Source organism: Echeneis naucrates, chromosome 22 (genome assembly GCF_900963305.1).
Source record: "Echeneis naucrates chromosome 22, fEcheNa1.1, whole genome shotgun sequence".
Taxonomy (NCBI): domain Eukaryota; kingdom Metazoa; phylum Chordata; class Actinopteri; order Carangiformes; family Echeneidae; genus Echeneis; species Echeneis naucrates.
Window position 1 is genome coordinate 12,472,088 of NC_042532.1, and position 27,592 is coordinate 12,499,679.

The window sequence follows — 27,592 nt, forward strand, 5'->3', positions numbered from 1 at the left end:
GTCACGTGAAACAACAGCAGGAAGTTCGCAGCATTATCGTAATTCACGCAAATGCACGACAATATTTTATTTTATTTATTTTTTTAGCAGATTGTGAGTCAGAATTTTTCTTAGTTTGAGGATTTATCTGCAGATGGACAAATGAGCTTCCGTGCTTTGTGGATTATTTCTCACGACAAGGGGGAACATGCGTCGATACGCTTTTCAAGGTTTGTGAATTGATCGTCACATGATTACATCTAACTTTAATATCGAGTACTGGAGTGGTGGTATGGTGTCACACAACCAGCCTTGGCTTTTGCTCTACTTTGTGCCTGCGTTGTATTTTAATGTCTTATGTCTCTCCCACCAGGAGGTTCTCCACTGTGGAGCACCGTGCAAAGCGCCTGGCAGGTTCCTCATATGTAGCCGTCCCAGAAGAAGGCACTGTGCTGCAGCTCCTGCTCACTGAGCTGGGCCTTTCAGACTCAGACAAGTCTTATGTGGCTCAAAGAGACGATTGCCTTCGTTGCCATCGATCACCAGCCTTGGAGCTGCAGGTGGATGGTCCTGGAAAGGGAGCACTTTGGCCAGTGTTGACCATCTCACAAGGACCTCTTATCCTGGCTTGCCTGTGTTTAGTGGATGCCCCCCCTGAGCCAAGACCACCCTTGGCTAATTTGCTCTCCATCTCACAGGGCATCACATTCCTGGAGGGCCTGCAAACTTTCCTCCTCGGATCGGGGAGTAAGCCTGATAATGAGGGACTGGTCTCTCGCCTGGCAATGCTGCCCTCTGTAATCCTGCAGGTCTGCCCACTTGGCACACCCCTGGATGTACCAGCACTGGGGGCACCCATCACACCCACAGTGCCCACACCTGCTGGGAACCAGAAGCAGCCAGCCTGGAAGACAGGAGTCCACCGCGGTCGGGCTGTTGTGAATGTGGCACTGATAGAAACAGTACGCTCCATGCAGTATGGCAACCAGAGCAGACAGGACCTCTGGGATGTTTATGGCACAGTGACTTGTAAAGTAAGTGCACAGTGAAAAGGAAAGTAAGTAATATCATACATACATTGCTGTTTACTAACATTTACTTAACTCCACTCATTTTTCTTCCCATCTTTTAATAGTGTGAAGTGGAGGGAGTGCTCCCAAATGTGACAGTGACCCTCACATTGCCACCAAATGGTTCTCCACTGCAGGACATCCTGGTCCATCCATGCGTCACTTCACTGGATTCTAGTATCCTGACTGCCAGCAGCATAGATAACTGTGACGGCTCAGCTTTCTCTGGGCCGTATAAGTTCCCCTTCTCTCCTCCTCTGGAGCCTTTCCGACTATGCAGCTACACATCTCAGGTAGAAGACTCACAACTCCCACTAGCATACTTTCCAGTCCTCACATTATGATCACTATCTTAGGTAAATTTTTATCAATATTATCAACAGGTTCCCGTTCCCCCTATCCTTGGATCCTATCACTTGACGGAGGAAGATAATCAGCTGCGTGTGTCATTAACGCTCAAACTTCATGAAACTGTGAAGAATAGCTTTGAGTACTGTGAAGCACATCTGCCCTACTTTAACAGGTAAACAGCACAGGAGAACTCACGTGTGTGATTATTGTCAGAGCAAAGACTTTTGGTGCTTTGGTGTTATTCATGTCATCTTTAAGTTAGGTTGTGATATTGCTAGCTAATTAGAAATACAGGTATTTTCGATTAGTTAAGGCATTCTTGTATGATAAACTATACATATGTTGCTATAGGTTACTTGATTTAAGAGACTCAAAATAATTATTGTAGGTGCTGATATAAAAGATGGATAATTCATGAATTTGATATTCAACTAGGTTGAATAATCTCTTTAAATTCTGTTGTCCACATGTTCTACCTAAGCCAGGAAGAAAATTATGAAAAGTATAATGATAGAAATGATAGTTTTATATTTCCAGTGCTGCATGATTAAATTGTAATAGAAACACTAGTTATTTATCAAATTTATTTTAGTTTTTTTGCTGAGAATTTTTGCTAATTTTTTCATTTTTTAAATTTTATATTACACAAAACGCTCCTGCATCCCCATTTGAACTGCATAGTTTTCTTTGCAAAACAGTTGCACTATTTAAAACCAAATGAATGTAGGTAAATCTATGAAATTTAATTATGAAAACTGTCAGAACTGGAAAGAATTGTTAAGTAATTTCAGCGTGGTTTCCTTGTGTAGGGATCAGATGGGTATTGTGGATGTAAAGGTGAGCTCAGGACAAATGGATGTTTCAAAGGAGAAAAACCTGCTGGTCTGGACCCTGGGTAGGAAATGTGCTTTAAGATATGAATGCAAAAAGTGTACCTTTACAGAAGCAGTGTATTTGAAAAAGAAACTGAGTACATTCCCCTCACTCTCACACAGGCCAAAAGTTCCCTAAATCTCGGGAAGTCACAATGGAAGGCAGGATCACCTTCTGTGGGCCATCGCCTGGACCTAGTGACCCCCTCTGTACAGATCTTACAGCTTACATCAAAGTGAGTTCATGTGATTATGGTCAACATTCTGCTTCAGTATAAAATGGGCCCGCAAAACTCTGCTAATTTTAGGACTCATGACACTTTGTTATTTTACAGCTACAGCAGGTTGCAGCAAAAGCTCACTCTGTGAGGGATCTATTGTGGTTTTAAAGTTTTGACAATTTTCTTGTTCACTTTTCTCTTCACAGCTGTATTTCAAGGTGCCTGACATGACACTGTCTGGGTGTTGTGTGGACCAGCATTCAGTGCAGGTTTACTCTTCTACCAAACCACGGATTGTGACATGTAAGTTTAGTCTCTTTGTTTCAAAATGATTTTGCAATGTATGGATTCTCTGTGAGGGAAAAAAATCTGTCTGTCTTGTTTTTTCAGCTCGAGAACTTCACTCGGAAGAGTACTTCATATGGAATTCAACAGGCAAGGCTCCAGTGTCCTCTGGACAGATGATGCTCTAGGCTGGATCTATATGGAGTTGCCCAATGCTTTAGTCCATAGTAATTGGACTGAGGGCCCAGTGAGGTACATTCAGTGATCCAGACTTATTGTGTGACTCCATTACATTCTTTGTAAAGTGTTCACACTTGAATAAATTTGAAATGCAGTTTATAGATTTTCCATATTATCTAATATCCATACAAGGACATTTAGGCATATAGGGCAGATCGTGCTGTGAAAGCGTTGACTTATTTTTGTTAATGGACAGCTACTTGCTTTCTGCCCCTGCAGTCCAAATTATTTCATTCCCCAGCCTTCACCCTCCCTCAAATTTATCCCATTGCAGACACAAGGGCCACCCTTCGCTCTGACAGTTGCACTTCAGTGACTCTCCATCAGCCGGATAATTAGCAGCTGGGACCTTGTCATCAGCTGCTGTGGGCCTGGAGGAGCGGGCGGCTGGGCTGTGAAAGGCCAGGCTGCTCTGGCCAGTTTTTTTGGCTACAAAAGGCTCCTCTTTTAGAGCTGGCTGGAGTCCTTACCCAGACCAATCACTCACCCCGCCTCTTTTGACCCCATCCCTGCCCTGTCAACTAGTGGGTAGTTCAAACACACAGCCTCTCCAACCAGACTCTGATTGAGCACTAAACCCCTGGACTTCTGAGTCTTTAAAAGCAGCCTGTGCCATTCAGCTAGTGGGACCTGTCTAATTGGTAAAAAAGTCACAGGGACACTAATGGCTAGGTTGCCTCTTAAAGTTTTAGAGGTGCTTTACCTCAATTAATGTAAAACTTGGAACTACTTGATTTTAATTTTGCCATATCATAAATGTCAGGGTAGACCTTTATTCATGTTTATTTAATTATATTGCAGGAATTTGAAGAAATACATTAAACCTTTCATCAACGTTTCTATAGTTTAGCATTATTTTACACAAATAATAATGAGATACTTGCTAACTGTGTTCCATTTCTGCCACATACCCTCCGCCTCAGTGTATTAAGTTGAAAGGATAGCAGGCAGGCAAAGGGTTAAATCGGAGAAGATTGTACGCCACAATCCCCTAAGCAGCCAGACTCCTCTGAGTGCCCTCATTGTCTTCTGTTGGCCTCTTGTGCCCCTTGCTGGTCCAAATGCTACATTCTCACGTGGATTTCCACTCAAAAGGCTGACCATGACCAATCCTCTGTCAATTGGAATCAATTGCTCACACGGCATCCTTCACCTTCTTTTTATGTAGCAGCACAGAGTGGCAGACACCAAGACCTCTCTGCTCTCCCCCTCCACGATGATTTGGCTTTAAGGCCCAGTGTGTGTGGCTAGCGAACTGGAAAAGGAGAATTTTTTTTTTTTTTTGAGGAGTTGGGCCACTCTAAATCTCTTCAGTATCCCAACATGTGGTCAGTCTGGCTCCTGAATTCTGAAGTCACCAGCCTCTCACTGGCAGACTTCGCTCTGTGGCTGAGTGGCTTGTTAAGTAGATGGACTTGTTTTAATGTGCCGCTCTGCTCCAGTGACTTCAGCTCAGACCTCTGTGCTTTTCAGAATCAATTCAACTAACCTATTCATTCATTCATTGTTTAATCTTATATGAAACATTACACACAAAAGACATAAAAGGAATTAACAGAAAAATGATCAAATACATTTGTGCAAGTAAAACAGTGGTGTACATTGTTTTAAGTTAGATGAATACATGATGAGAAAAAGTTGTTTGTCCTCAAAATCATCTTTCATGCCAAAAGATATTCCATAACAATAACAATAAAAACACGTTTAGTACGCTATCAAATACAACATAACTGAGCTCACGTCACTGTGTCCCTCAGCCCATTAATGACACCCAGTGGTAGAGCACAATATGGATCATCTTAGACTGTTCAGATCTCTTAAATACTGTCCAGTGCACATTTTTGGATGGAAATAATGCCACTCAACCATCGCCAGATCATTTTTGCACATTTAATTTTTTTTCCAGCTCACTGTTGTGTGATGTGATTCTAGAAATGTTCATACAATGCACCATGTCTGAGGATAAGGCATGGTGTCATCTGGTGTGGCCTCAGGTGTTTGGTTGGGGTCCAACTCCTCTCAGCTGCCCTATGTTATCTAAGAGCCAACCTTGGGGAGAACACTTGAAGAATAATGGTGCAATTAGCAGTTTGCTGTTTTCAGTCTAATCATTTAACAGCCGTGTTGAGGGGGAACCTCCATGTGCTGGAGGAGCCTTTTGTCATTCTATAAATATCCAATAAAATAAAAGAACCCGTAAAGTTCAATGATTTACATCTCTTTGAACTGATTTAAAGTTTATTTTGTTTCCTATCAGTATTGTAAGAAGAAGAAGCAAGTTTTCTCTCTTCAGTGTGTCCCTTTTGGCCGTAGAGGGCGCCACAAACTCAGTCATGCAGGAAAAATGTCCTGAACATAATATACACAAGGTTATCTGATGGCACTTCCAAACATCCGACCCACTGACCGTATTTATTTCTAACAGTGTAATGTGTTACAGCAAATTCAGCAAAAACTCCCAAGGCAGTGGTTAGTTAGAAGGGGTTATGGTTAGAGTTTGACTATTTTTTTTTTTTTTTTTTTTTTTTTTTTTTGCCTTAAGTTTTAGCTCTAGTAAAATTATGGTATACAACAGCCATTACTAATTTATATTATATGATCTAATGTTCAAGCACTAGTCGGATCCAGATTATTAGATGCAAACATGCTCTTACTCCAGCTTACCTTAACCGCCCTCCACGGCAGTGTTTGGTAGACTCAGGCCACATCCAACTATCTCTCTGTATTTTTCCCCTATCTTATATAAACCAGGGCTTAAAGTAAGAAAAAATCCTGAGCCTGAATTTTTTTCTGGGGGGTGCAATAGTAAACTATTTGATTCTTATTCTAAATATAGAATAGGAAATAAATAACCAAAAGGCTTCTCGTCTCTGCCCTTATACCGTTTTGTCTAAAAACAGTCCCCAGATTGCTGACCAGTTAGTCCTTCATGTCTGTTTTTGGATCCTTGAGGTTGATCACTCTTTATTACATCTGCTTCTTTGCACAGGAGCAGATGCCATGACTCTAGAAGGCCGGTATCAGCCAGGCTTTCTCTTGCAGTCTCATCCTAACAGACTTTTGTTGGTCTTCTTGCAAGTCTGCACGTCCCCTCTGTATTTGTAGCACGTACTGTTTGAAATCAGTAGGCTATTAGTAGTTAATCAGTAGTCCATATTCAGTTAGACTCTGTCCTGGTTGTTAAAACATTTATATTCTAACCATTAACTATGGAGACAACATTAAGTCGTCTTTGTTCTCTGACTTGTTGGAGGCAGACCTCCTGTTGAGCCTGTTGAGTCAGAGCTGCCTGGGCCCCCAGAAATCATCTCTGGAAATCAAATCAAAACCAGATTTATTTATATAGTGCCAAGTCATAACAAAGTTACTTCAAGGCACTTTACATACAGTGCAGGCATAAGTGAAACTCTATATAGAATTGTTTAAACGAAGCCAACAAATCCCACCATGAACAAGCACTTGGCAACAGTGGCAAGGAAAAACTTCCTTTAAGAGGCAAAGAGGCAGAAACGCCAGACAGAACCAGTTGGGTTGAGAGAGAGCGGGGGGGACAGTGGAATACAAGCAAGTGTACTGATGTTACGAGAATTAATGATACTACTAAAAGTCCATCAGTAAATATCTGCAGTAAGTTAAAATGACAAAGAGAGCAAGAGGAGTAGTATTAATAATGACAGAAAAAACAAAAACTAATAATTATTGCAGCGGCAGGTTTTGGTGATGATGTAAAGTCAGCCAATGTTAAGACAAAGGAAAACTTAAAAAAAAAGTCCATAGAATTAGTAGACATTGTTGCTTGGTACTCTCGCTTCTTCGCGCAGTCCAATTTATGCATTGATGCATTTCCTGAATGGATCAGACCACCTATTACAGCTGTCAAATGCACTCATTGAAATGTTCAGTAAAGTGTTCTACCATTAAATTACAGGGCAAACTTAACTTGATTTGTACTCCAGTAAACATTAATATAGTAAACAGCACGCCCTGCAGACAGAAGTGATCTGGAGGAATCAACATTCAACTTTTCTTTGTGTCTGTGGGAGTGTTTCTAATAGAGGCGCCTTTTCTGTTCCCTGTTCCCTGAAAATAGATCCCATCGAGGGTAAGTCATGGCTGTAGCCCACCCTACTTTCCACTCCACCGGCACTTTAATCAGATCCACTGGGACAGAAGGAGCCCACATTCACAGCTGCTTCCCTCTCTCTTCTTCTTTCTCTTTTCATCTATACTCTTCCTCTCTCTTTCTCTCTCTCTGAAGCTGCATACTTGCATTTTCCTACAGAGTAAAAATGTATTACCTGAATTATTGATGTTATAGATGCACTTAATCTCTTCTGTAAATTGTGCTGATGCTTTACCTGAATCATTCAGTGCCAACGGTTCCTGTTTGGCAGGTTGTAAAAAACTGGTGGACACCCCCATCTGTGCAGGCGCTGTCCTACAACAAACATCAAAATTCATTATTGGCTTAAAAAAAAAAAAAAAAAAAAGTGCAAAGATGGAGATGGTAGGACAGTCAGCAGGGAATTTTTTCTTGTTACCAATGTGGCCAATTTAAAGGGTCAGTTGTTGCAGTGCCTGAGGAAAGAATATGATGGGATGCCCGGGAAAAAATCACAACCAGTTAGAAACAATAATGCAAAATTATGTCTACCAGAGTCCCAGCACATCAATGAAGGAATAAGAAACTTACTAAATAAATTAAGCATCAAGAAGGGCTTGACATACAAAATAATCCACCGCTAGGCAATCCTTGCTTTGCTTTAGTTGCAGGCCGACAAAGCGTGGTTTTTACAACACAGCGTACAAGTGTCACAACACAGGATGATGGTTTAAGAATGATAACTTCATTTGTCTGAAGGGTTCTGAAAAATTAGAGACAAACAAACCTGAATTAGAGGACAGAATGATTTCCTGTTTCTGTGGAGGGGAAGTTGTCCTCTTCTGTCCCGAGGAGCCTGATGGCTGCTCAAGGCTGACTGGCAGACCAGGGAGTGTCCATTGTGATTTGAGCTGTTCCTTCTCTTCTTGAGGTCTATTATATGGGGTTACTTTATGCATCCTGGGTCTGGAACCTTTGGAGCCCATAGCCCTGTTTTCTGCGCCAAAGGCCCGCTAAAATCTACTAGCTCTTCCTCAGTTGTAATAGGAAAAAAAAAAGTGCACCTTTCCTCAAATTGGGCATTCATTCATTAATAAGCTCACCTTTTCAGTCATCTCTCATCACTCAAATAGAAGGTCTGTGATAGAACGTCCACTTGCGCTGACCTATTCTAGTAAGAAAATGTAGAAAGGTTTTGTAAGTCCAGTTACAGAATATCAGTTCAGGTGGCTCCAATTTCAAGACAAACTTAGTTTATCCTGAAGCGCCTCTGTCTCCTGCCAAAGCACAAATGAAATAAACACTTTTGGTTGTGTTTAACAGGGTTTACGTGTACGCCATGCCTTCCTTCATATTTCAATTTCTCATTATAATGAGCAAGGTTTCTATGGCAACCTTCCCTTTAGGTTACTTTGCAACTCATAAGCTAATGCTTGAGAGACCCCGTCATTTCATTTTCCTGCATCCCCTCTCCTATTGGAATGCCCAGAGGGATGCTGAAGAGACAGGTTCTTTAGGAAATTATTACTTGAGTGACAAATTTGACTCTACTGGTGCTCAGAAATCCTCAGGGGGAAGACAAAAGCTGTTAAAAAGATCAATCTTACTGGCTTGCATGTCAGGCGTTACTTTTATGAGCCACCTCTGTATACATTCATTATATCCCCACTGATTGCCTTAAAAATGTAACCTCTGTTCTTCTGTACAAGTGATTTAGTGATTAATCAAACAAGGCTACTTTATATTTTGGCCTTGATATACGAATTATTCGAGGGATAGCTGTGAAAATCTTTACTGACATTCATGATGTTCAAATGATGACTGATCCATTAATTTCCCTTTACCACCACCACAGGTTTGAGATGCTCATCAGAATAAAATTTTACCCCATTTATGAATAAATACATGCAAAACTAACATTATGCTCCCTTGAAAATTAGCAAGTGTAAAAATGCTACCATGCTAAAGTAAAGTGGCTGGCTGTACACAACGTGCCAGACATCAGCATGTTATTAATGTCACAGTGAGCAGGTTACTGTGTCATGCTGATGTTAGCGCTTAGCACAAAGCCCTGCAGTGGCTTACTGCGGCCTGATCGTTTTGCTAACATGGCTGTAGACTTTTTCGAAGTGCTGTTTGCAGGGCCCTCATTTGCAAATGATGCAGATTTTCATTAACCTGTGACCAGACTTCGTTGTAGCGCTTTGCAAACCTTGACAATTTCAGCTTTTATTTTTTTCCATTAACTATCTAAGATTGTGTTCTAAATTTGGTTGTTGTGGCTAAGGCAGTAATTTTAAAAACCTCCTCTGATTAACATCTCATCAGTATCCAGCTGGGTGTTAAGAACCAGCAATCATTTCATTTTCACCCACTTATCAGAGTGTTGGGAGGGCTGGAATCAGTCCTACCTTGTGTCTGGAGCAAGGGCGGGGTACAACCTGGACCAGGTTGCAGGCCCATCGCAGCAATGACCAACATGGAGATGAAACTCTGAACATTACAGATACCAGGGTTCATGTACTTTATTTTATTCTATTAAAATGCCACTGCAACCCTTAGGCTGAAAATGCCACTCAGCGAATACTTCATTAGAGGTCTCACCTCACAGAGTGTAGCCTACTCCAGCATCTGTGGAGGCACAGTGGGCAGACTTGGGAATCCATGTGTGTGACAGAGAAATGCCTGAGTGAGCATCCTACTGACAGTCATCGTCTCCATTGTCATATTTGGACTAACAATTCAATTTGCCACCATATTATGTGACACCAGAGAATCATTTCAACAACTGCCTATCACAGTATTGTGCTCTGTAGGAAAAACAGTTCCCATGGGCTTTTTCTTTATTGCCTGAGAGATAGGCGCGCCTAATTACCACAGATTCTGTCTTTCTGTGAAAGACGATAAATTACAGTCTAAACAATTATTCTCAATCATTTTCAGCTTGCTGTGTGTGTATCAGTGGAAGCTAAGTGCAGCACAGAAAAGCACGTTCTAATATATTCTAGTGAGATGAATTCTGCAAAGTCATCACTGCAAAATCAATGCAATACACTTTACAGATTACTAATAGCCTACAGTATGAGTCACGCCACTTAGTTCTGCTAAAAACACTTGCCCATGATCCAGGTACGGTGCTAACAATAATAATTTGGCTTGTATACGTTTAAGGACACATGGTCAGTTTTATTGTTTGTTTGTTTTTTTTAATAGCCATCACAGCCTGAATTTAGCCACTTTAAGGTCAAAATATTTAGTGAACGAGGGTTTTCAAGTATTTTATTATAAAACCAAAAGAGCCTGTACATTACGCATAGTACATTTGCCATTCTTGTATATAATACTATTCAATAAGATTTCAAATGAAGATTCTTATTGATTGAGCTCTAAATAAATATCATAAATACATATAAGATTGAGCCAAACTGGCCCTGCCAATATTTATATTCACAGAATACAGTCTGCAGAGCAGGTCAGGGGAGGTCTTGGTTCGGGTGCGTGCAAGTATTAGGACTGAGCGTGGCAAGTAGTTCAAGAAAGTAAATAACACTTTCCACCCTTTCAGTTTTAGTAAAATCCATAAATGCCCTCTCTACTTCTCATGTTGTGAAATGACAGACATAGATACACCTCCAGAGTGCAGTTTAAAAGTTCAAGACAATACTTTCTGTCTTCCTGATAGTGAGTCCATGTGGACTGGACATCCCGCCACACCTCCCAGGTGGGCAATGGAGGTACATGAGCAGACAGGGCTCCAGCGCTGTACGACTAACAGAGTTCAACAATGTCACGCCATGGGAATGGAGACGGTTCCATTTGCCCGACTGCGGCTTCGAGTGTGGACGCTGGACTCTGTGAGATCCTCACCGTGTTCCTCTGACTTCTTGTCTGCAATGGTGGCCAGGAAACGCAGCGTAACTGAGTCCCACTCCTCCGGCAGCAGCAGCAGCAGGAAGCCCAGACAGATGATGCAGGTGGCTGCCAGGCGCACCATGCTGAAGATCACCTCATGCTTTAAAACATCCACGGCTACAGCAGGTGAGCATCGACGGGAACAAGAGAGGGAGCCAGAGAGCAGGACAGGGGGAGATTGTGGGGAAGGCAGAGGAGAAACAAAAACAATTTGAGATTAATTACATAAAGTAAGATAAACCACAGGACACTGTGGCTGTGCGGGATGAGCGCAGCAAATGCGGCTTATAATCAGCAGAAGTGATCCACTTCATCTGCTTGTGTTTTTGCGGTCTGGTGCCCTGGGACAAGTTGGCATAACCCACCGTCCTTCACATAGTCCATTGTAGTTAAAGAAAAAGAACTCGTCTGCAGGCATTTAGTGTCGCCTTGGCAACCTGATCCTCCCTGAGCGAGAGAATAGTTGCAGGGTCTGTTGAAGCGCACCGATGATTGGGTTTCCAGGATGAGAGAGGCAGGCTTGCTGCGTAATCTGTTTGTCTTAGTGCTGACCTCTCAATACAAAACCACATCGTGCGTAGCAAACATATTCCTTTACCACATGTTTCTCTCGTTTTAATCTCTACCATAATCATCGAGAGATAATTATCAATGCATTAGAAGCAATACTGAACCCTACCTGCATTTCCTGGCACACTGAGCAACGTCCCTATGGAGATGAGAATGGGGTAGGTCAGCACCACACCAACATGGACCAGGATGTTGAACACTGTAAAAGACACAAAAGAAGTTGAAAAGATCCATCCATCTTTCCATTAGGCAAAATGCGTCTTCTTCTTATAGGGTTTAAGCGTAGGCTGGCTGCCCGTGGGTGAAACTGTAGTACACCTCAGACAGGATGAAGTTGAAAGCAATAAATGTGGATCTATTATATTGAACAAAAAATCTGGTAACAATAGACATTGTTTATTTAAACATATAGTCCTATATTTAACAAACCAAACAATTTGGATACCTTATTGGGTAGCTTGTGGAGTTTTCTCCCGCTATCAGTCTTTTTTCATGTCTTATTCGTGACATGCACATGTGAGCAGTAGCAGTAACGTGCTAAAGAAACACACAATTACCTACAAAGAGCAACTAGCAACTGAACATAAATAGAAACAATGCAAAGGAACTGCTTTATGATGAAGAAAACTCATTCAAGATGTTTAGACTTAAACGTGTTTTGGTGGGAAACATTTTCAGAATCCAACTACAAGAAAAGCCAACTTGATACTTTTAAGAGCTCTGCAAACTAAAAACTTAATTTAAAAACTTAATTTAACCAGCAATTAAAAAAACTGTTGGTTGCGACAATAAAATGAGCTCATATGCTGTGTTCATGGAAACCCATGACAGAAATCATGACCCTCACAATTCCTCAGGCTGTATATGCACTCTCACCCAGCCATAGCCCTGCCAATCCACACAGGTATCCCCAGGGCAGTGAGGACAGAGAGCCCCAGTGCTCCACCCTGGTGAAGTAAAGGATGAGGGGCACACAGGAGATGAAGATGAGGTTGAACATGCCCATGGTGGACAGGAAGTGAGCCACCTCTCCAAGGTTGGCACTGCCCAGGAACATCTTGAACAGAACCTAAATGATGTAGACAGTCAATTTATATCAGTAACTACCCACGTCATTGAATTCAGTGCAAAGAAAAATCACACAAATGGTGATAAAGTTGGTGGTCGGACCTTATATAGAGCTGATGTTGAGGCTGAACCCACAGCCAATGCCACACCCACAAAGGAATCACCATGGAAACCATCTGCATAGGCCATCATAACGATGCCTGTGATAGCCATTATGGCTGCCACAATCTGCAGGTAGAGATTAACAGTGTCTCCTAAAAGTCAAAGAAATTGTCCAACACAATAATGGTCACTGTAGCTTTTTTCATACAGACCCGAACACCCATGAAACGATCCTTTAGAACGATCCAGGACAGGAGAAAGACGAAGGCCTTGTGGCAGCAGTAGAGTGCAGAGACGTCAGTGGCGGTCAGTTTCTTCAAAGCCAGGAGGTACAGATAGTTGGTCAGTGTCCACAAGATTGAAAAAGGTGCTGTTCTCTTTACAAACAGCTTGAGCGTCATCCCATCCTCGCCAAAGAGTTTGCTGCACTCCCTGTTTAATGAGAAGCACCACAGGAGAGTTAAGGATGGAACCTCTTACCTCTGGGAATCTTTGTTTATCAGTTTTGGCTTTGCTACCAAGAGGCTGTTGAGGATGGATATGTTGGTTGCTTAGCTGCCTGGTTTCTTGTCAACAGTCAGCTGACTTTATTTTGTTCCAATTGAGTCTATTTAATATAAATAAATCAGAGCAGTCAGAGGGCAGCACAACAGCATAGTGGTTAGCGCTGTTGCCCCACAATAAGAAAGTTGTAGCTTTGGCCCCAGGACCTGGGGCCTTTCTGTGTGGAGGTTGATTGTTCTCCCCGTGCCTGTGAGGGTACTCTGGTTTCCTCCCATAGTCCAAAGACATGCATGTTTAGGTTAATTGGTAGCTCTAAATTGCCCGTAGGCCTGAGCGTGTGTGTGAGTCGGTGTCTGTGTTGGTCCTGTGATGCACTGGAGACCGGTCCAAAGTGTACCCTGCCCTGTGAAGCTGGGATTGGCTCCAGCATCCCCCTTCGACCCAGGAACGGATAAGAGGTAGGAGATCAATGCCAGATAATTAGAATTTATTTTGGTGTCTGAGTTTCCTGACATGCCTGAATGTAAATGCCCATTTAAGGAGGCTTTTGTCATTTTCATTCCAAAGCATTCATATTAATATATTCCCATTTATTCGTGTACTTATTTTTCTTCTTTGGTGAATGAGTGAAAATTTGATTTTATGGATGAACTACCTGAATTTCTGTATAGGGGTTTGCTTCTCCCGTGTGGTAAAAACATGTCCAGAGTAGTAGATGGGAAAGAAGAGGATGTTCCAGTTGCTGCTGAACCAGGAGATGAGGAAGGGACAGGAAAATGACTGGAAGGTCAGCTTCACTACCTGAGTGGTGCCCACCCAAGAGGACGACACACACAGCACCACCAGCAGACCACCCAGCACCTTTAGGACTGCATTGGTGCAGGTCTGGTAGGATCGGCTCTCTCCACTTGTCTCGCTGCCTGGCGTCTCAGCATGAGACTCCGAACCATCTTCTCCTGGTGAGTGACATGATGAGAAAAGAAAATGTGTTTTAGTGTCTCAGCACATCAGTCTCTGCATTTGCTACTCAACATTCAGTAAGGCTTACTCAAGGATATACACTATGATGGAGCATATAGTAAGACTTCCCTGGCTGGATCCAGCCCATAAGCATTTATTGATCAATCACCCTTTGAAATCACTGGCACAGTGTGCATTTCTTGTTCTAAAAGCACTAATGCATGAGGCATAGCTTTGTTTAAAATGTGTTGGGTTAGCATCAAAGCAGTGTCATAAATAACTTTATTGCCGGTAAATGCTGTTGTAGTCAGATGCTCGGGGGGGTAATACAACTACATGACATTCCACAAGAGTCAAGTCAACCTTGGCAGCCTCTGTTTTGACAGTTGCTATTTTCAAGATGGATGGATAGACGGACGGACAGACATTAGGGAGGTCCAGCGCAGTGCAGTGCAGAATTGCAAGGCATTTGGACCTTAAAAGTAGGATATCTGTAGTGCTCTGTGTGTGTGTGTGCATTTCCTGCGATGAGCTGTGATCCGTTCTTTACCTTTCAACAGTGTGATCAATTTACACTAGGGCAGGAATAAAAGATGACATGTGCCGGGTGTTTGCAGCCTGTGCTCTCTTAGCCAACTCAGCACGTGAATCCCTACCATTTTGACTATGGCTACAAATACTAGTGCCCTGCAAGCACTGGAACTAACGTCCCTGCTACGGTCAGCGCTACTAGTGTGTGTCTGAAGACAGCAAACAGTAAGTGTGTATCATAACTGTGATAGTCACAGGTCAGAGTCACAATGTGCAGAGGTGGAAGACACAGCCGGAGCCTTTACTCGGGTAAAAAGACTAAAAACACAATATAAAAATACTCCATTACAAGTACAAATCATGGATCTGAAATCTTATGGAACTAAAACAGAAGTACTATCAATCTAAATAAAAAAAAAAGTAAAAGTGCTCATTCTGTAGAAACTTGGCATATACTGTATGACTGATATGTTGTCGTAGCTCACATTTATTCACATTTATTCTGAAGCATAAAAGTACCATATATTTATATACATGGTATATATAGTGTTACTGTTGATCAAGGTCTCAGTATTAACTGTTTTATGTAAATTGTTTAGTGGTTCCAGGCCTTGGGAAAATGAAAAAGATAAGTGTCAAGTGTCGTCAGAAATATGAATTCCTGTGACACAGAATTAATATTAAGGACTTTTCTTTTTCTTTCTGCAGTGGAAATGCAGTAGAGCAAAAAGCACTGAATTTTTCTGATAGGTGTATTACAGCTGAAAATGAAACTAAAATATTAAAGTTACATGTAGTTTTCTTCAAAATGCACTTCAGTGGAGTACTTGAGTAAATGTAATTAGTTTCCACCATCGTGTCAGCGCATTACTGGTCTTGAGCCTGTTCACACTGCAAAGCTAAAATTTCCACCTCCCACTAATCACTTAAAGAAGAGGCAAATGTGCAATTTCAATCTATGTAGCATTGAAAATCTTTACTGATGATGACTGCAACAGACCAAATAGTATACAGACTATCACCAAACACCTCAAAAATGTGAAAAACCTCAGATAGGATGCTGCCAGTGGCAAAGCTGTAGTTTACTGGGAAAGCAAAACGTTTAACACAGAGACAGATTTGTTTCTACAGGATCATCAAGGGATTCTGTCTAATTACATTATGTCACGGCAAGGATTCTTAATCAACCTAATGATCTTGGTGGTTTCTAACTGTAAGGCTGATGTCACTAAAAGAGAGAGGCTGCTCTTTTATTATTTTTGTCTTTACATCTTCTTTTTCCTCTTCTACCAACTGAGACGGTTTGTGTTTCCCTGCACTGACGAAACCTGAAGCATTTAGTGTTGGATACTGGCTCTTCTGCAGCAAACTACAGACTGATCAGGTGCCAAGAGACAGTGATGTTATAACTGAACTATTCCCCTGTCTGAGGAAAGCAATCATTCTATCTCATAAGAAACTGTTTCCTCTGACAAATAAAGTTAATGTAAAAGTTGCAGCCCAGGGACATTTCTTTTATCTAAAATTATATAAGATGGGATATATTCATATTCCAAAGGTTGAGTAGTTGAACCCTGATAGCATCATGTTTAACAATAAATAAATGTTCAGTGATAGACTGTCCACATATACTATTTCGTTAGTATGTGCCTAAATTTAAAAGACAAGCTGCTTTCCACCTCAGTTAAAATCAATTTAATCAATCAATCAATCACTATGAACTAGGATACAAACAAATGCAATTCATTACCGTTTTGAATTTGAATATTCAATGATTCAATTGATTCAGTAGCTAGTCAGTGTATTGAAAAATATTAATACTATCCCATTTCATTTCCAAAATCACAGTGCAGCGAGGTATCATTCAGTACTGGCGCCCATTAACATTGTTTACCCTCTCTGTGTGACGCAGTGTGCTGCTCGAACCTCATATTTCACTCCGTTTCATCCTCATCACTGATGCTGCTTGCCAGTGACACTGATGGATGGAGCCTTCCAGTCACGTCCTGCAGTGTGAGGCAGACTGACTACAGGTCAAACAGCATAAAGCCTTTATCTAAATTAGGTCAGATGATGAGGAATGTTTCTGATGATACTGATGAAAGAGTCTCTCTAATCAGTGTTACAAAAGTAAAAAGCGGCGGGGCGGCAGTGTGGGAGTAAGGGGAAGTATTTCGCACAGGCAGACAGATGTGAAAGAAGCTGAGTTGGGCCTGTTTGTTTTTTGAAACGTCAGTAATGGGCCACACAGGGCAGCAAGAAACAACCAAACATATGCTCCTGCTGCAATTTCCTGTCAAAACGTTGCAGCTCTTCAGTAGGAATCTGAAATGACACAAATGCTTCTTTTTTTTTTTTTTTTTTTTTGCACTGTCCTGATGAAAAGCTGCCAGAAGGCCTTGGTGAAAAGAGTGCAAGTCAATAGCTGGTCTGATTTTCTTTGATTTCCATTTATGATTTGAGAGTCAATGCAACACACACAGATTTGAGAGGCAAACGGTCACATCAGGCTAATATATCTGGGAATACATGTGCACTAAATGACATTGCCACAAATACCTTAGCCCCCGCCCCCCCGTCACATGGAAACAGTGTTGTCAGTTGTAAATGCTGTCCATAAAAGTCGAAGTACTCTATAACTTTAGTTCACCTATTTGACCTAACGCTGCCAAAAATTCAGCTTATGCTAAAATGCACCGATATACAAGCACACAGTTTAGTATAAAAGTTGTGCTGGGCCTCCCTGGTCCTTTGAGTTTACCTTCAGAGATGGGGCAGGTCAGGACCTGAGTGCTGTACGAGCTGAGAGGAGCCACTCGGGCTGAGTGCTTCTTCATCCTCCACTGGGGGCACAACACACTGTCCTTCTTGGGACGTGTATGTGTGTGAGAATGTGAATGTGTCTGGGCTGCTGCACGCTCAGCAGCACCTCCTGCTAGCTCTGTGCATCCTCGAACTCTTCACTCCTCCGCTTCGTCTTCACGCTCTTGATTGCCCCCCTCCTCCCCGATCACTGTCAAGTCTTCTGTCTTCTTCCAGTACTCCAGTCCTGACCTTGCGTTGCTCTCCAGCCCAGAGCTGCCACTGTCACTGGTGATCTCTCTGTCTGATAGTGACACAGCTCAGTGGAGAAAGCTCACTGAAAGTGCAGTGAAGGGGCGACTCTACTGTTTCACTGTCATGCCGTGATCCAGCGCTGCCACCGTCTCCAAGGGAGACTGAGCTTCAAGTGTGTGTGGCATGGCGCAATCACTCCCCTCATCTCTCTCTCTCTCTCTCTCTCTCTTTCTCTATCCTCCTCCTCCACTTTTCTGTCTGTCTCACTAGCTTTACCCCTCCTCTTCTTTTACTCCACAAATCAGCAGCTTTGTTTGGAGGGTAACCAAGCAGCCCTGGCTAATTATGCTGCGTTAGCTGCTGCCCCCTTCTTCCCTCCATCCTCTCCCCTCCCCTTTCTACCTAACTGGCTCTTCTCCTTCCTTCCCTCCTCATCACACTCTTTCTTCTCTTTATTTCTGTCCTGCAGTGACTCTTTCTCTCCCCTTGGCACATCTCCTGCTCTTCACTGCTCCTTGAGAGTCAGATTATTAGTAGAGTTCTCTACTGTTGGCTTCACCACTGCAATATTAATCAATTTGGCTCTGAAAAAGACAAAAACTATTGCACCCACACTGCATACAAATAGATGAAGACCTCATAGATGATAATTCTCTTATACACTGAGGTAATGATGGTGCTTTTAGGAATTCTAAGGAGGCCAAAGAGCCTTTTCTACCCACATAATACTCACCACACAGCTGCATTTCTGCACACCTCCACTATAATATACTATGCAGATGATGCCATATTATCCTGCTGAAAGAGACCATTGCCATGCAGTTTGATACTTTATCTGCAACAATATTTATGTTGTACATGTCAATGTAACATCCACATGATTTACAATTTACAGCATCACACTACCTCCACTAGCTTTGCTTATACCCATAGCGCGTCCTGCTGCTCTGCAATTTCATACACACTGACCACCCACATGATGTAAATGAAAGTGCAACTCATAAAACCATATAAATGACATTTCTTCCATTGGTCCATCATCCAGTTTCTGTTGTTCACATGCTCTCCTTTGCAGACTTGAATCAAGCCTGGGCTCTCTGCTCTTTTCTGTCTCTCTTATTATTGCTGTAATAATAAAATTCCACCAATTATATATAGATGTAAAAGATATGCATGTAAGAAATTAACTCTGGTTTATTTTTACATAAAATATTTATAGTAATGTTGCTAATTTGATAAAAGTGAAAAGAACCCCCCCCCCCCATTGTTACACAGTGATGAGAAACCTTCAGCAGCCAATGTGAATCTCAGGAGTGTCAGTCCGGCCTTGTGAGTCAGCCTCACGACTGTGGTCAGGAGTTTCCATCTCAAGGAAAGCCCTCTCCTCATTCTATCTCCAGCTGTGGTTTATCTACATAAAGATTTAATGGCTCTAAAAGTTGCTTAGGCCTTCACATCAATGACATTTCAGTGTCTGGTGTATGCGGTCAGACACACAAGGCCTCGCTGCCTGTAATACAATCTTAATATAACCTATGCTATGCAGTGTTCACCCTCTCACAAGTAAAATCAATATAAGCCAAGTCAGGAGCAGTTGCACTATATATGACCTGAGAAAGAGAAATCACTCAATGTAAACATGTAATACAGTAAGAGCAATGCTGATTTGCTTGGGTTAAAGAAACCCTAAATCAGTTCTGTTGTGTAGTCATGTTTGCACCAGGATTTCTGTCATTAGATCAGTATCCCGCTAAGCGCATCCCCCCACCCCCACCGAATGCCTGTCTACTCTCCAGCGCTCATCAGCCAAAGATCTGGCACTTCTATAGAAAGAATAGCAGATCAGAATATTTGTTCAGGCTGAGCGAGAGAGACGAAAACAGCACAGCTCTAAGTAGTTGATTGTTAGAGTGGGAAAATGCAGAGCCACATCCCAATAAGACCCTGAGAATTAATTTGTTTGAATACAAAATTCAACATTGATGTGACACCTTGAAAAGGCAGAAACACCCTGTTGTGATTCTTTTATGGACCATCCCATGGCAGCATGTACTTGTCCAGTCAGCGTGACAGAATGAGTGCAGCAGTAAAGCTAATGCATTAAGTGATGTCGTGAGGTTCAGCCTTACTTAAAATGTTTGTGCGTTAGGTGTGTGAAGCAAGCGTGGCTGAGCATCATGTTTGATCAGGTGTAAGCAGGGGATGATCTGGGGGTATGGATCCCCTGAGGCAAGGAGGGTTAAATTTAAAAATAGCCCTGCTGATGAGTGGAGCCAACAGCTAGACAGGGAGGGGACAGGGAAACAGCCCAGTCAGCAGAGCCCAGGATGCTAATCACTATCAGATTAAGAGAAGTACCTGGAGCATGGTTGATACGGGCACCCACTTGTAAAATATTAGCCCAAGAACTGTTGAAAATATTATTTCTCTCTGTCGGGTTTCTGCACTGTTCATGTTGTCTAACTTTAGCTTCAAAACAGCAGTTCAGTGCCAGCTCATTGAATCACTTTCATGTTTTCTTTTCTGTTGTTCTGATTAAAACCTGAACAAAGGTGGCAAGTATTTAGCCCTCATTTTCAATAACCCTTTCTGTCCTTTATTTACACGCCAACACATCGTATCCCAGACAAAGAACTGTACACATCCGCATGATACATTAGAATCCAGTCACACCATCAAGGGCAGCTCCAAAATAATTTACCAACACCTCTTTAAAGGGTTTGAACACAAACCACACACATTGACACTGTATAACCTTGCTTGGTGTACCTAATAAACTGGAAACTGAGTGTATATAACACAATGGTGCGGTTGCATCACAGATCAAAGCACAAAAATGGTACAGCATCCTCGCTCTTTACCACCATAGCAACAGCGGGTCCCCTGTGCACACTGATGCTCTAAACCCATTCATGTTCTTTTGTCATTTAGATTAACACATGCTCCTCAGTGTATGGTACACGGTTCTTTGTGTTTGTCACGTCACATCTCGACAACGAGCAGGAGCAAAGAAAAGGGTTGAAGGATGCTGATTGAGGCGGAACCAAAAAGGGACAGGACTCCCTCTGAATGAAGTTCTGGCTATTTGATGCGTTTCCATTCAGTGGACTCCTTCAACTCATAGACCCAACTCAAAGTAGTCGGAAAATTGGAAGATGAGGACACCTAGTGGTGAACAAACGGAGCACAAGCAGGGTGATGTTTATTGAGAATACAATTTGCAGTCCACCTATTTCTCTTGTAGAAAGCAGTTGTGATGAAAACTATTCATGGGGCTGCCTGTAGGTCATCCCCAGTGAAAAGGACATTATTGGAACTGGACTGGACTGGACTAGCCTGGATTACCTCGTCCCAGGATCAAAACACCAATAGCTGTTGTGTTTCTTTTTCAGGACCTCAGACCGTAACTCCCAACACTGTGTAGCTTCATTATTTGCCCAGAGACCAACCAGTGTGATTCAGCTACAATACTATCTGCCACCACCTGTGTCCCTTCATAGCAGTCTGATCAAAAACATCTCCTTGATTCCCATAAAATTTTAATCCTTAGGCTCATCTGCAACACAACATGATACAATGACTCATGGAGTAGCTCTTTCATGATACAGGTGCAAGATTTTTAACAAATTAGCAATTAACAGTTCAGTCATTCAGTCAGTTTTTCAATTAGTTGAGGGTTCATCAAATGACAGTTTTGAGTTCAATCTTTATGACAACAAACGTAATTCCTGTCACACACATTTGTTTGTGTGAACGATGAAACTTTCAGGAACACTCATCTCAAAGCAAGACAGAGATGACACTTTACCTCTCCCCCGGATGTGTCTGAACACAATAATATGAGCATTTTTCATTGCACTGAACTGGAACAACATTATGTAGTGTCCCGTTGTCCAACTGTACAATAAGCTAATGCTACTTTTGGCTGTGAGCGTGAGACTGCGTGTGTGTCTGTAGGCTTGGAAGGTCACTTTATCGTTGTTGTTAGATTAACACACCACAAGAGGGCAATATGAGGTTGCTGATAAGATTGCTAGTGTACTCATACCTTACACATGTCGTGATCTTATGTAATGTCACTTTTTACTCACAGAAACTCTCAACCATGAGGCAAATTGCAGCAGCCTGCTAAAATATACCACTACAATCCATGACCAACAGTACTGGGACATGGGATGTTCTGTAACTCACGTGGAGAAATATTGTATCCATCATTTGCAACATGATTCTGCTCAATCCCAGGAGTGCCTGAGAGTCATTCAGGCGAATCTCATATCCCATTCGATAGTGGGTTGGTTATAAATAGCGCAGAGTGAACAGGCATGGGAACAGGAGAGTCCAAAAAAAGTGCACACTCACACTGAATGTTTGACCTTGAAGAAGAGAAAGTCAAAATTCACTTGCTGCTAACACTGACTACGCAGGGCTTTCAAAAGTGGAAGATGTACCTGTCAGTGCGAGAGCGACTGGATTCAAATGCATTTGTCGCTTCTCTGTGTGCCACTCTACATTTTTTCTGCAGAGTGAAATGCACATAAAACACACTGTGTTACATGCATCACATTTTTCCTGAGTGCCTGGGTGAGCTGTTGTGTTGCTGTGATGCCAGTAGGGAACAGCACAGACGCAGGGCTCAGTGAGAACACCACTACTAAGTAGCCCACCTGTCATTGCGTGCCGTGCACTGCAACTACTACTACAGCGAGGAGCATGCCAGAACTGCAGATTTTTTTACCAATTCAAAACACAGCAGGTGTTCAGGCAGGTTTTACTGGACTCATCGTTGCTGTCCACTCTCACAGGGGCCAAAACAGCTGCTGTAACAATAGGCTGCTCTTCTTTCTGAGTTAAAGTCAATTTCAATTGTTCGCGCAGCCATGAAAGTGTGCTATTATCTCCATGAAGAAGTGCAATTGGAAATATGCAAAACTAAAATGGCTATTACCCTCTTGTGTTATCAGTACAGGTACACTATTACATCAAAACATAGAGTACGTATTACATGTTATGCCCAGTCACCAAATGTAGATCATAATCCCCCTCAGAGGCATCTTCTTATTGAACGCAGATGGCAAGAGGCAATAATGACAAATTGGCAATGGAATCTTACTAAATATATCATTACCCCGTAGGCTTGGCAGGACGAGCCTTCTCCTCCATTTACATGCTCCTTTGTCTTTGTCACCCTTTATGGAAAATGATACTGACCAGTCGTGATTCAGAGCTCAGAGTTTACAACAGCGCAAACCAGAGGTCTCGAAATCCGGTCCTGGATGTTTCCTGATTCAAATGAGTGACTCCTGATAAGACTTCAGCAGAGCTTGATGACGAGCTGATCATATGAATCGGGTGTGTTGGAGCAGGAAATAGTTGGTGACCTCTGACGTAAACCAAAGAAAAAATAAATGTAACGCTTTTCAGACACCAAGAGGCCATTGAGAATTTGACTTTTAAAGATTGTATTTATAAGAATTAGACATGTTTAATAGGATGGCTGGCATGCCATTGGCACTTCAAGCTGACAGCATATGCAACAGTATGTGAAGTAGCTGTTGACTCTGGCAGAAAACTACTCCGTGGATAGATGGAGAAACACGAGGCAACAGATAGTAGATTTTATCTGGGAAATTCGAAATGTCGTTCGAATCAAATAACTTCTTTGCTGGCAGACGCAGTAGGTTTTATGGGCTTCATATGGGTGTTTTTACAATCCACAGCTGCTCCTTAGACATGAAATAACATCACAAGTATCTATCCTCCTCTCATCCCAAAGTATACAGCACGCTACAACATGAGACAGATGGAGGCCTGTCTATTGGAAAACAGGACTGAGATTAACAATGTTTTTCAACACAGATTAGTCAGATGCTTGTTATAACGTACAACAGCTCGAGGATGTAGTCCTGCTTTGCCTGGGAAACAACCCAAACGTACTCTGTTTACTGTGGTATATGGCAATTAAATGCAGCAAATCTCTGCCTCAGAGAAGCTGAAACGTGGAGTTTTGGCACGTCCGTCTTACCTGCCTGTTTTAATGGTATGTGTTGATCATTCAGGCGTGGGCAAAATGAAGCCATTTGAGTTTTTTTTCTTTTTTCGAAACACTAGTCAGGGATTACTTGAAACTTGTTTTCTTTTTTCTTCAATATTTCACCAAGTAGTGAAGACAACATTGGTGTTACGTTTTAAAGTTATTTTCTTGCCTGGCATGTAAGAGTTGCTGTGTCAAAAGTTGTTAAATCTATTTAAATTTTCAAATTTGGTCCACCCTTGTTATTCAGTTGTTAGTTCAGGAGAGGGTTAGGATTAGGATTCAACCGCTTCATCGGGACACGATGATATATTCTCAAACGGAGAGTGATTGGATTCATGGTGGATCTGCTGCACCTGTCAGTTCTAATAAACAGGAGACAGTTAATAAGAGACAGACTCATTTCCTTTCCCTCTGTCTCAATCATAAAGATCCTCTAAGGTGCTCTCATCTCATCTAACTGAGCCACAGCTGGAACTGTTCCTGATTGAATGAGGCCTTATCTGCATGCGCACTCATTTCCATTGAGATTTCCAAGGCTCAGTCAGAGATTTGGGCAGGGATGTCATAATATTAGGAGAGCAGTGTTCTCCTCTTCATGTATTTCTAAATCACAGCTTTGCAGTTTGGCTTTTATGTAACAGCCAGAGGGAGACGTTAAGGAGTGTGTATGAGAAGTCACATTCAGGCGGGGTGAAGTGTATTAGCAGGTGAAAGACAAGATGGTTACATACTGATATTCACAGTTTACATTTGGGGGAATCAGCTCAAGAAAAGAACTAGTTCCTTCCCGCCCAGAATGAAACCATTTAATGTATGATCTTAATGTGTAACAGAGATGAGTCTCTGGCCTCCCTACAGCACCGTCTGAAATCCTGCTCCACACACCTTGTTTTATTACAGCAACGCTTTGCAATGGCTGCGCTTTTTCTCTGTTATAATCCCACTGGCACCGGCCGCACTGTAAAAAAGTGGAAGGCAACATTTTAAATATCACCTTTTATATGAAGTGCATCATCAGCACTCCTGCCCAATCCCAGCCAGTGTCCCTGCATTAGCCTCATTATAGGTACAGTATTGCTCTACTAATCAGAAGTACATTCACAAATGACAATTGCAGAGAAGCTGAATGGGTAGAAGCACCTAAGGAAATAGCTGGCAGGGTTGACATACGTCAGGCGAGGAGCTGCTTTATATGTCAACTGGGAGACTGATTGTTTTCATTAAAATCATTAGGAATCCAGCATCAGGCTGCCATGTAAAACACTGTTTGCAGAGTTCCCCCAATGTGGCTGTTTGATACGGACAACATTAGACCGCAGTTTAAACAGTTTACTCTGAAATTGAATTTGAAAATTGCTGCATAATTTGTGCATGACACTTTCCCATGTAATTGCATTGTTTGATAGGATTGGATTTGTATTAGTATCCTCTCTCACTGAGATGGATAGGCCACTGACTGCAATCCCCAACCTCCAGCTGATAAGGGCAGTGATTGACATCATGCTGCTCCATAACAGCCATAATTAAAACCCGGTTAGTCCAGTTTACAATAGCGGATTTTATGGCTTAATTAAAATGAAAAATGAAAACTAATTTGCAAAGTGCGTTCTTCTCCCGCACAGCAGTGCCCCGCATTACTGTAACATTGTCTGCATTTCCTCATCAGGACAGAATCCCTTCAAAAACACCCTTCTTCAGCACAGTCTTTAACTGACACCTGTCTGAGAAACGCGTAAAGCTGCCGCAGCCACTGCTGAGCAGTCCAGTTAGATTTTTGTGTTTCACTCACTTCTGTGACTGGAGTAACCCGGTTTGTAGCCGTAGTAGCCGGTGATCCGGAGGATCCGGTCCTCTATGTCGTGCACCCCGTTGGCCGTCACTTGGGGGCCGCCGGGCTCCGAGAAGACGCCGCGGCTGCCGCCGGCCGGCGTCGCTTTGCCGGGCAAGTGCGTGTTCTTCAGGGGCTCCAGCCGGATGCACGGCTGCTCTCCGCTCTCCAAAACACTCTCGGTGCTCATCGTTTCAGGTCCGAGCCGGGGCGGCGATGAGAAGCCACCAGATCGCCACCATGCGAGGGGCCCAGGAGGGGGAGGAGGGCAATCAGCAGGCAGGAGGCGGACATCCACATCCACATCCACATTCACATTCCTTCAGTGATGCTCCCGGACGCAGAGGAAGGTTGTCCCCCTCCAGCAGACACTAGGGGGCGTGTCGACACTAACACACGCTGTCTGTGGGAGCTCAATTAGACGGAGAAATAATTGGTGCAATTAGGCTAAAGTACAGTCATTAGAGCCCACTGACATCATGCACTGCATCTCTGGAAGGTTCAGGGAATTCATCTTTCTGTGGCTGTTCAAAAAATGAGCCACTGTGATATTTTTCTTTTCTTTTTTTCACCCTGAGTGGTGTTTGTGGTGTTTTTTTTTTTTTTTTTTATTATTATTGCACCACAGTGTTTTACTATAATAATGTAAAACCCTCACAGATCCTTTGACTTTAAAGTGTCCTTTGGATCTTGATATTTGATTCTTTTTGATGTGAGCTCCCTTCATCTAAAATAAGCTTCTCTCTCAGGTAGGCTACTTTAATTTTAGTTCACAATCAATGAAAGATGATCAGGCTGTACAAAATAAATCCTGTATATCAGTGGCTATTCTGAGGATGAGGAAGATCAAATCCAACGGACTATCTGCAGAGATTAGACAAGAAGCTTCCATTTAACCCTGCACAAAAATAGTCCAGTAACAAGAGGCCTTTTTATGACAGTATTTTCAGCTTCCATTCATCGCTCGCTCTGGTATCTGTGGACTAATGTTGAACTGCTCTCTGATGCTTCCATTTGTTGTTCACGATAAAATATGTATGTGCTCTTTGAGAAACACAGGTTTTCGTGTCATGCACCGCTTCACAGCTGTTGACTGCCCTCTACATTTGAATGTCGGCCAGTGTTACTCATGTTTCCAGCATGTTCACCCTTTTCATTCATCTAAAATAACTTACAGATGATGAAGTTTATATATACGTTTCCATATGGCATACTGAAAAAACTTTTTTTTTTTTTTTTTTGGTATTATTATTTTCAAGCACTTATAATCATATGAAGGTTTATTTATTTATTTTTTTTAGGTAAAACCCAGAACAATCTCTTTCCCGCAGCTGGCCGCAGGTTCTTGTGCTGGCTCGGCAAAGCTCCCTTTGACTGGATCACCCAGATTGCAGTTGATGTGCTAAAAAAAAAAGAAAAAGAAATCAGAGAACTGGGTTCCAAATCCAATAACACAAGATGCAGTATTGCAGTGTCTCCCTGATACGCCTCTTTCCAAGTCCTCCACTCGCTGTGTTAAATTGATTCCCAGCGTGTGAAGAATTCGCGCCCCTGTTGGCATTGTTGTGCAGACACATGCTGGGGTTTATGATGCCCTTGGATGCCAGAAGTGCATCCTCCCCCTCCCTTACTTACTAAACCAATCTCCACCTCGTGTTCTTTTGTTTCAGTTTGTTTGTGCTCCAAAGCACTTATCTCACACATTCAGTTCAGGGACAGCTTTGGGACAACAATGAAATGCCAAAGCCCACAAAGTTTCTCCACGCCTTTTGAGAATTGCTAATTTATTATTGGACTCTCTTTTACAAGACCATGCGGTCCAAAGAAAGTTTTCTTCCAGTTCTTACTTTTGCCGTCCTTCTTTAAAATTCTGTATAGTACATGCAAAACAAAATGTAAATGGCTA

The 27,592-nt window shown here is 42.3% G+C and overlaps 2 protein-coding genes across 6 annotated transcripts; one reads left to right on the forward strand and one right to left on the reverse strand.

The window, feature by feature from the left end:
- The first annotated feature begins 22 nt into the window (after window positions 1-22).
- On the forward strand, window positions 23-10,890 carry ap5m1 (adaptor related protein complex 5 subunit mu 1). Of its 3 annotated transcripts, none has more exons than XR_003840350.1 (9): window positions 23-209; window positions 353-1,013; window positions 1,115-1,342; window positions 1,433-1,572; window positions 2,210-2,295; window positions 2,396-2,508; window positions 2,700-2,796; window positions 2,884-3,030; window positions 10,803-10,890. XR_003840350.1 is itself a non-coding variant. In XM_029493460.1 (8 exons), exons 1-8 carry the CDS (start codon window positions 142-144, stop codon window positions 2,964-2,966), a joined length of 1,476 nt encoding a protein of 491 aa, XP_029349320.1. In that variant the 5' UTR covers window positions 23-141; the 3' UTR covers window positions 2,967-5,198. The 3 variants fall into 3 exon arrangements, 1 of the variants encoding a protein (XP_029349320.1); XR_003840351.1 differs by lacking the exon at window positions 10,803-10,890 and adding an exon at window positions 3,293-5,198; XM_029493460.1 differs by lacking the exon at window positions 10,803-10,890 and having other exon boundaries at window positions 2,884-5,198.
- slc35f4 (solute carrier family 35 member F4) lies at window positions 10,456-26,012 on the reverse strand. 3 transcript variants are annotated; one of them, XM_029493461.1, is made up of 7 exons: window positions 25,648-26,012; window positions 13,932-14,232; window positions 12,985-13,204; window positions 12,773-12,898; window positions 12,479-12,671; window positions 11,712-11,801; window positions 10,456-11,149 (listed from the first exon to the last, which is right to left on the reverse strand). In XM_029493461.1, exons 1-7 carry the CDS (start codon window positions 25,874-25,876, stop codon window positions 10,908-10,910), a joined length of 1,401 nt encoding a protein of 466 aa, XP_029349321.1. In that variant the 5' UTR covers window positions 25,877-26,012; the 3' UTR covers window positions 10,456-10,907. The 3 variants fall into 3 exon arrangements, with proteins under 3 accessions (XP_029349321.1, XP_029349322.1, XP_029349323.1); XM_029493462.1 differs by lacking the exon at window positions 25,648-26,012 and adding an exon at window positions 17,502-17,604; XM_029493463.1 differs by lacking the exon at window positions 25,648-26,012 and having other exon boundaries at window positions 14,078-14,205.
- Window positions 26,013-27,592: the final 1,580 nt, after the last annotated feature.

Bases quoted from the DNA above. Each gene is read 5' to 3' on its own strand.
- ap5m1 (XM_029493460.1), top strand. From the start codon at position 142: ATGAGCTTCCGTGCTTTGTGGATTATTTCTCACGACAAGGGGGAACAT. The intron at 210-352 runs GTTTGTGAATTG...CTCTCCCACCAG, and splicing joins GCGTCGATACGCTTTTCAAG to GAGGTTCTCCACTGTGGAGC. The intron at 1,014-1,114 runs GTAAGTGCACAG...ATCTTTTAATAG, and splicing joins ATGGCACAGTGACTTGTAAA to TGTGAAGTGGAGGGAGTGCT.
- slc35f4 (XM_029493461.1), bottom strand. From the start codon at position 25,876: ATGAGCACCGAGAGTGTTTTGGAGAGCGGAGAGCAGCCGTGCATCCGG. The intron at 13,205-13,931 runs GTAGTTCATCCA...CTCATTAAACAG, and splicing joins ACCCCTATACAGAAATTCAG to GGAGTGCAGCAAACTCTTTG. The intron at 11,150-11,711 runs GTAGGGTTCAGT...CACCTGCTGTAG, and splicing joins CAGTGTGCCAGGAAATGCAG to CCGTGGATGTTTTAAAGCAT.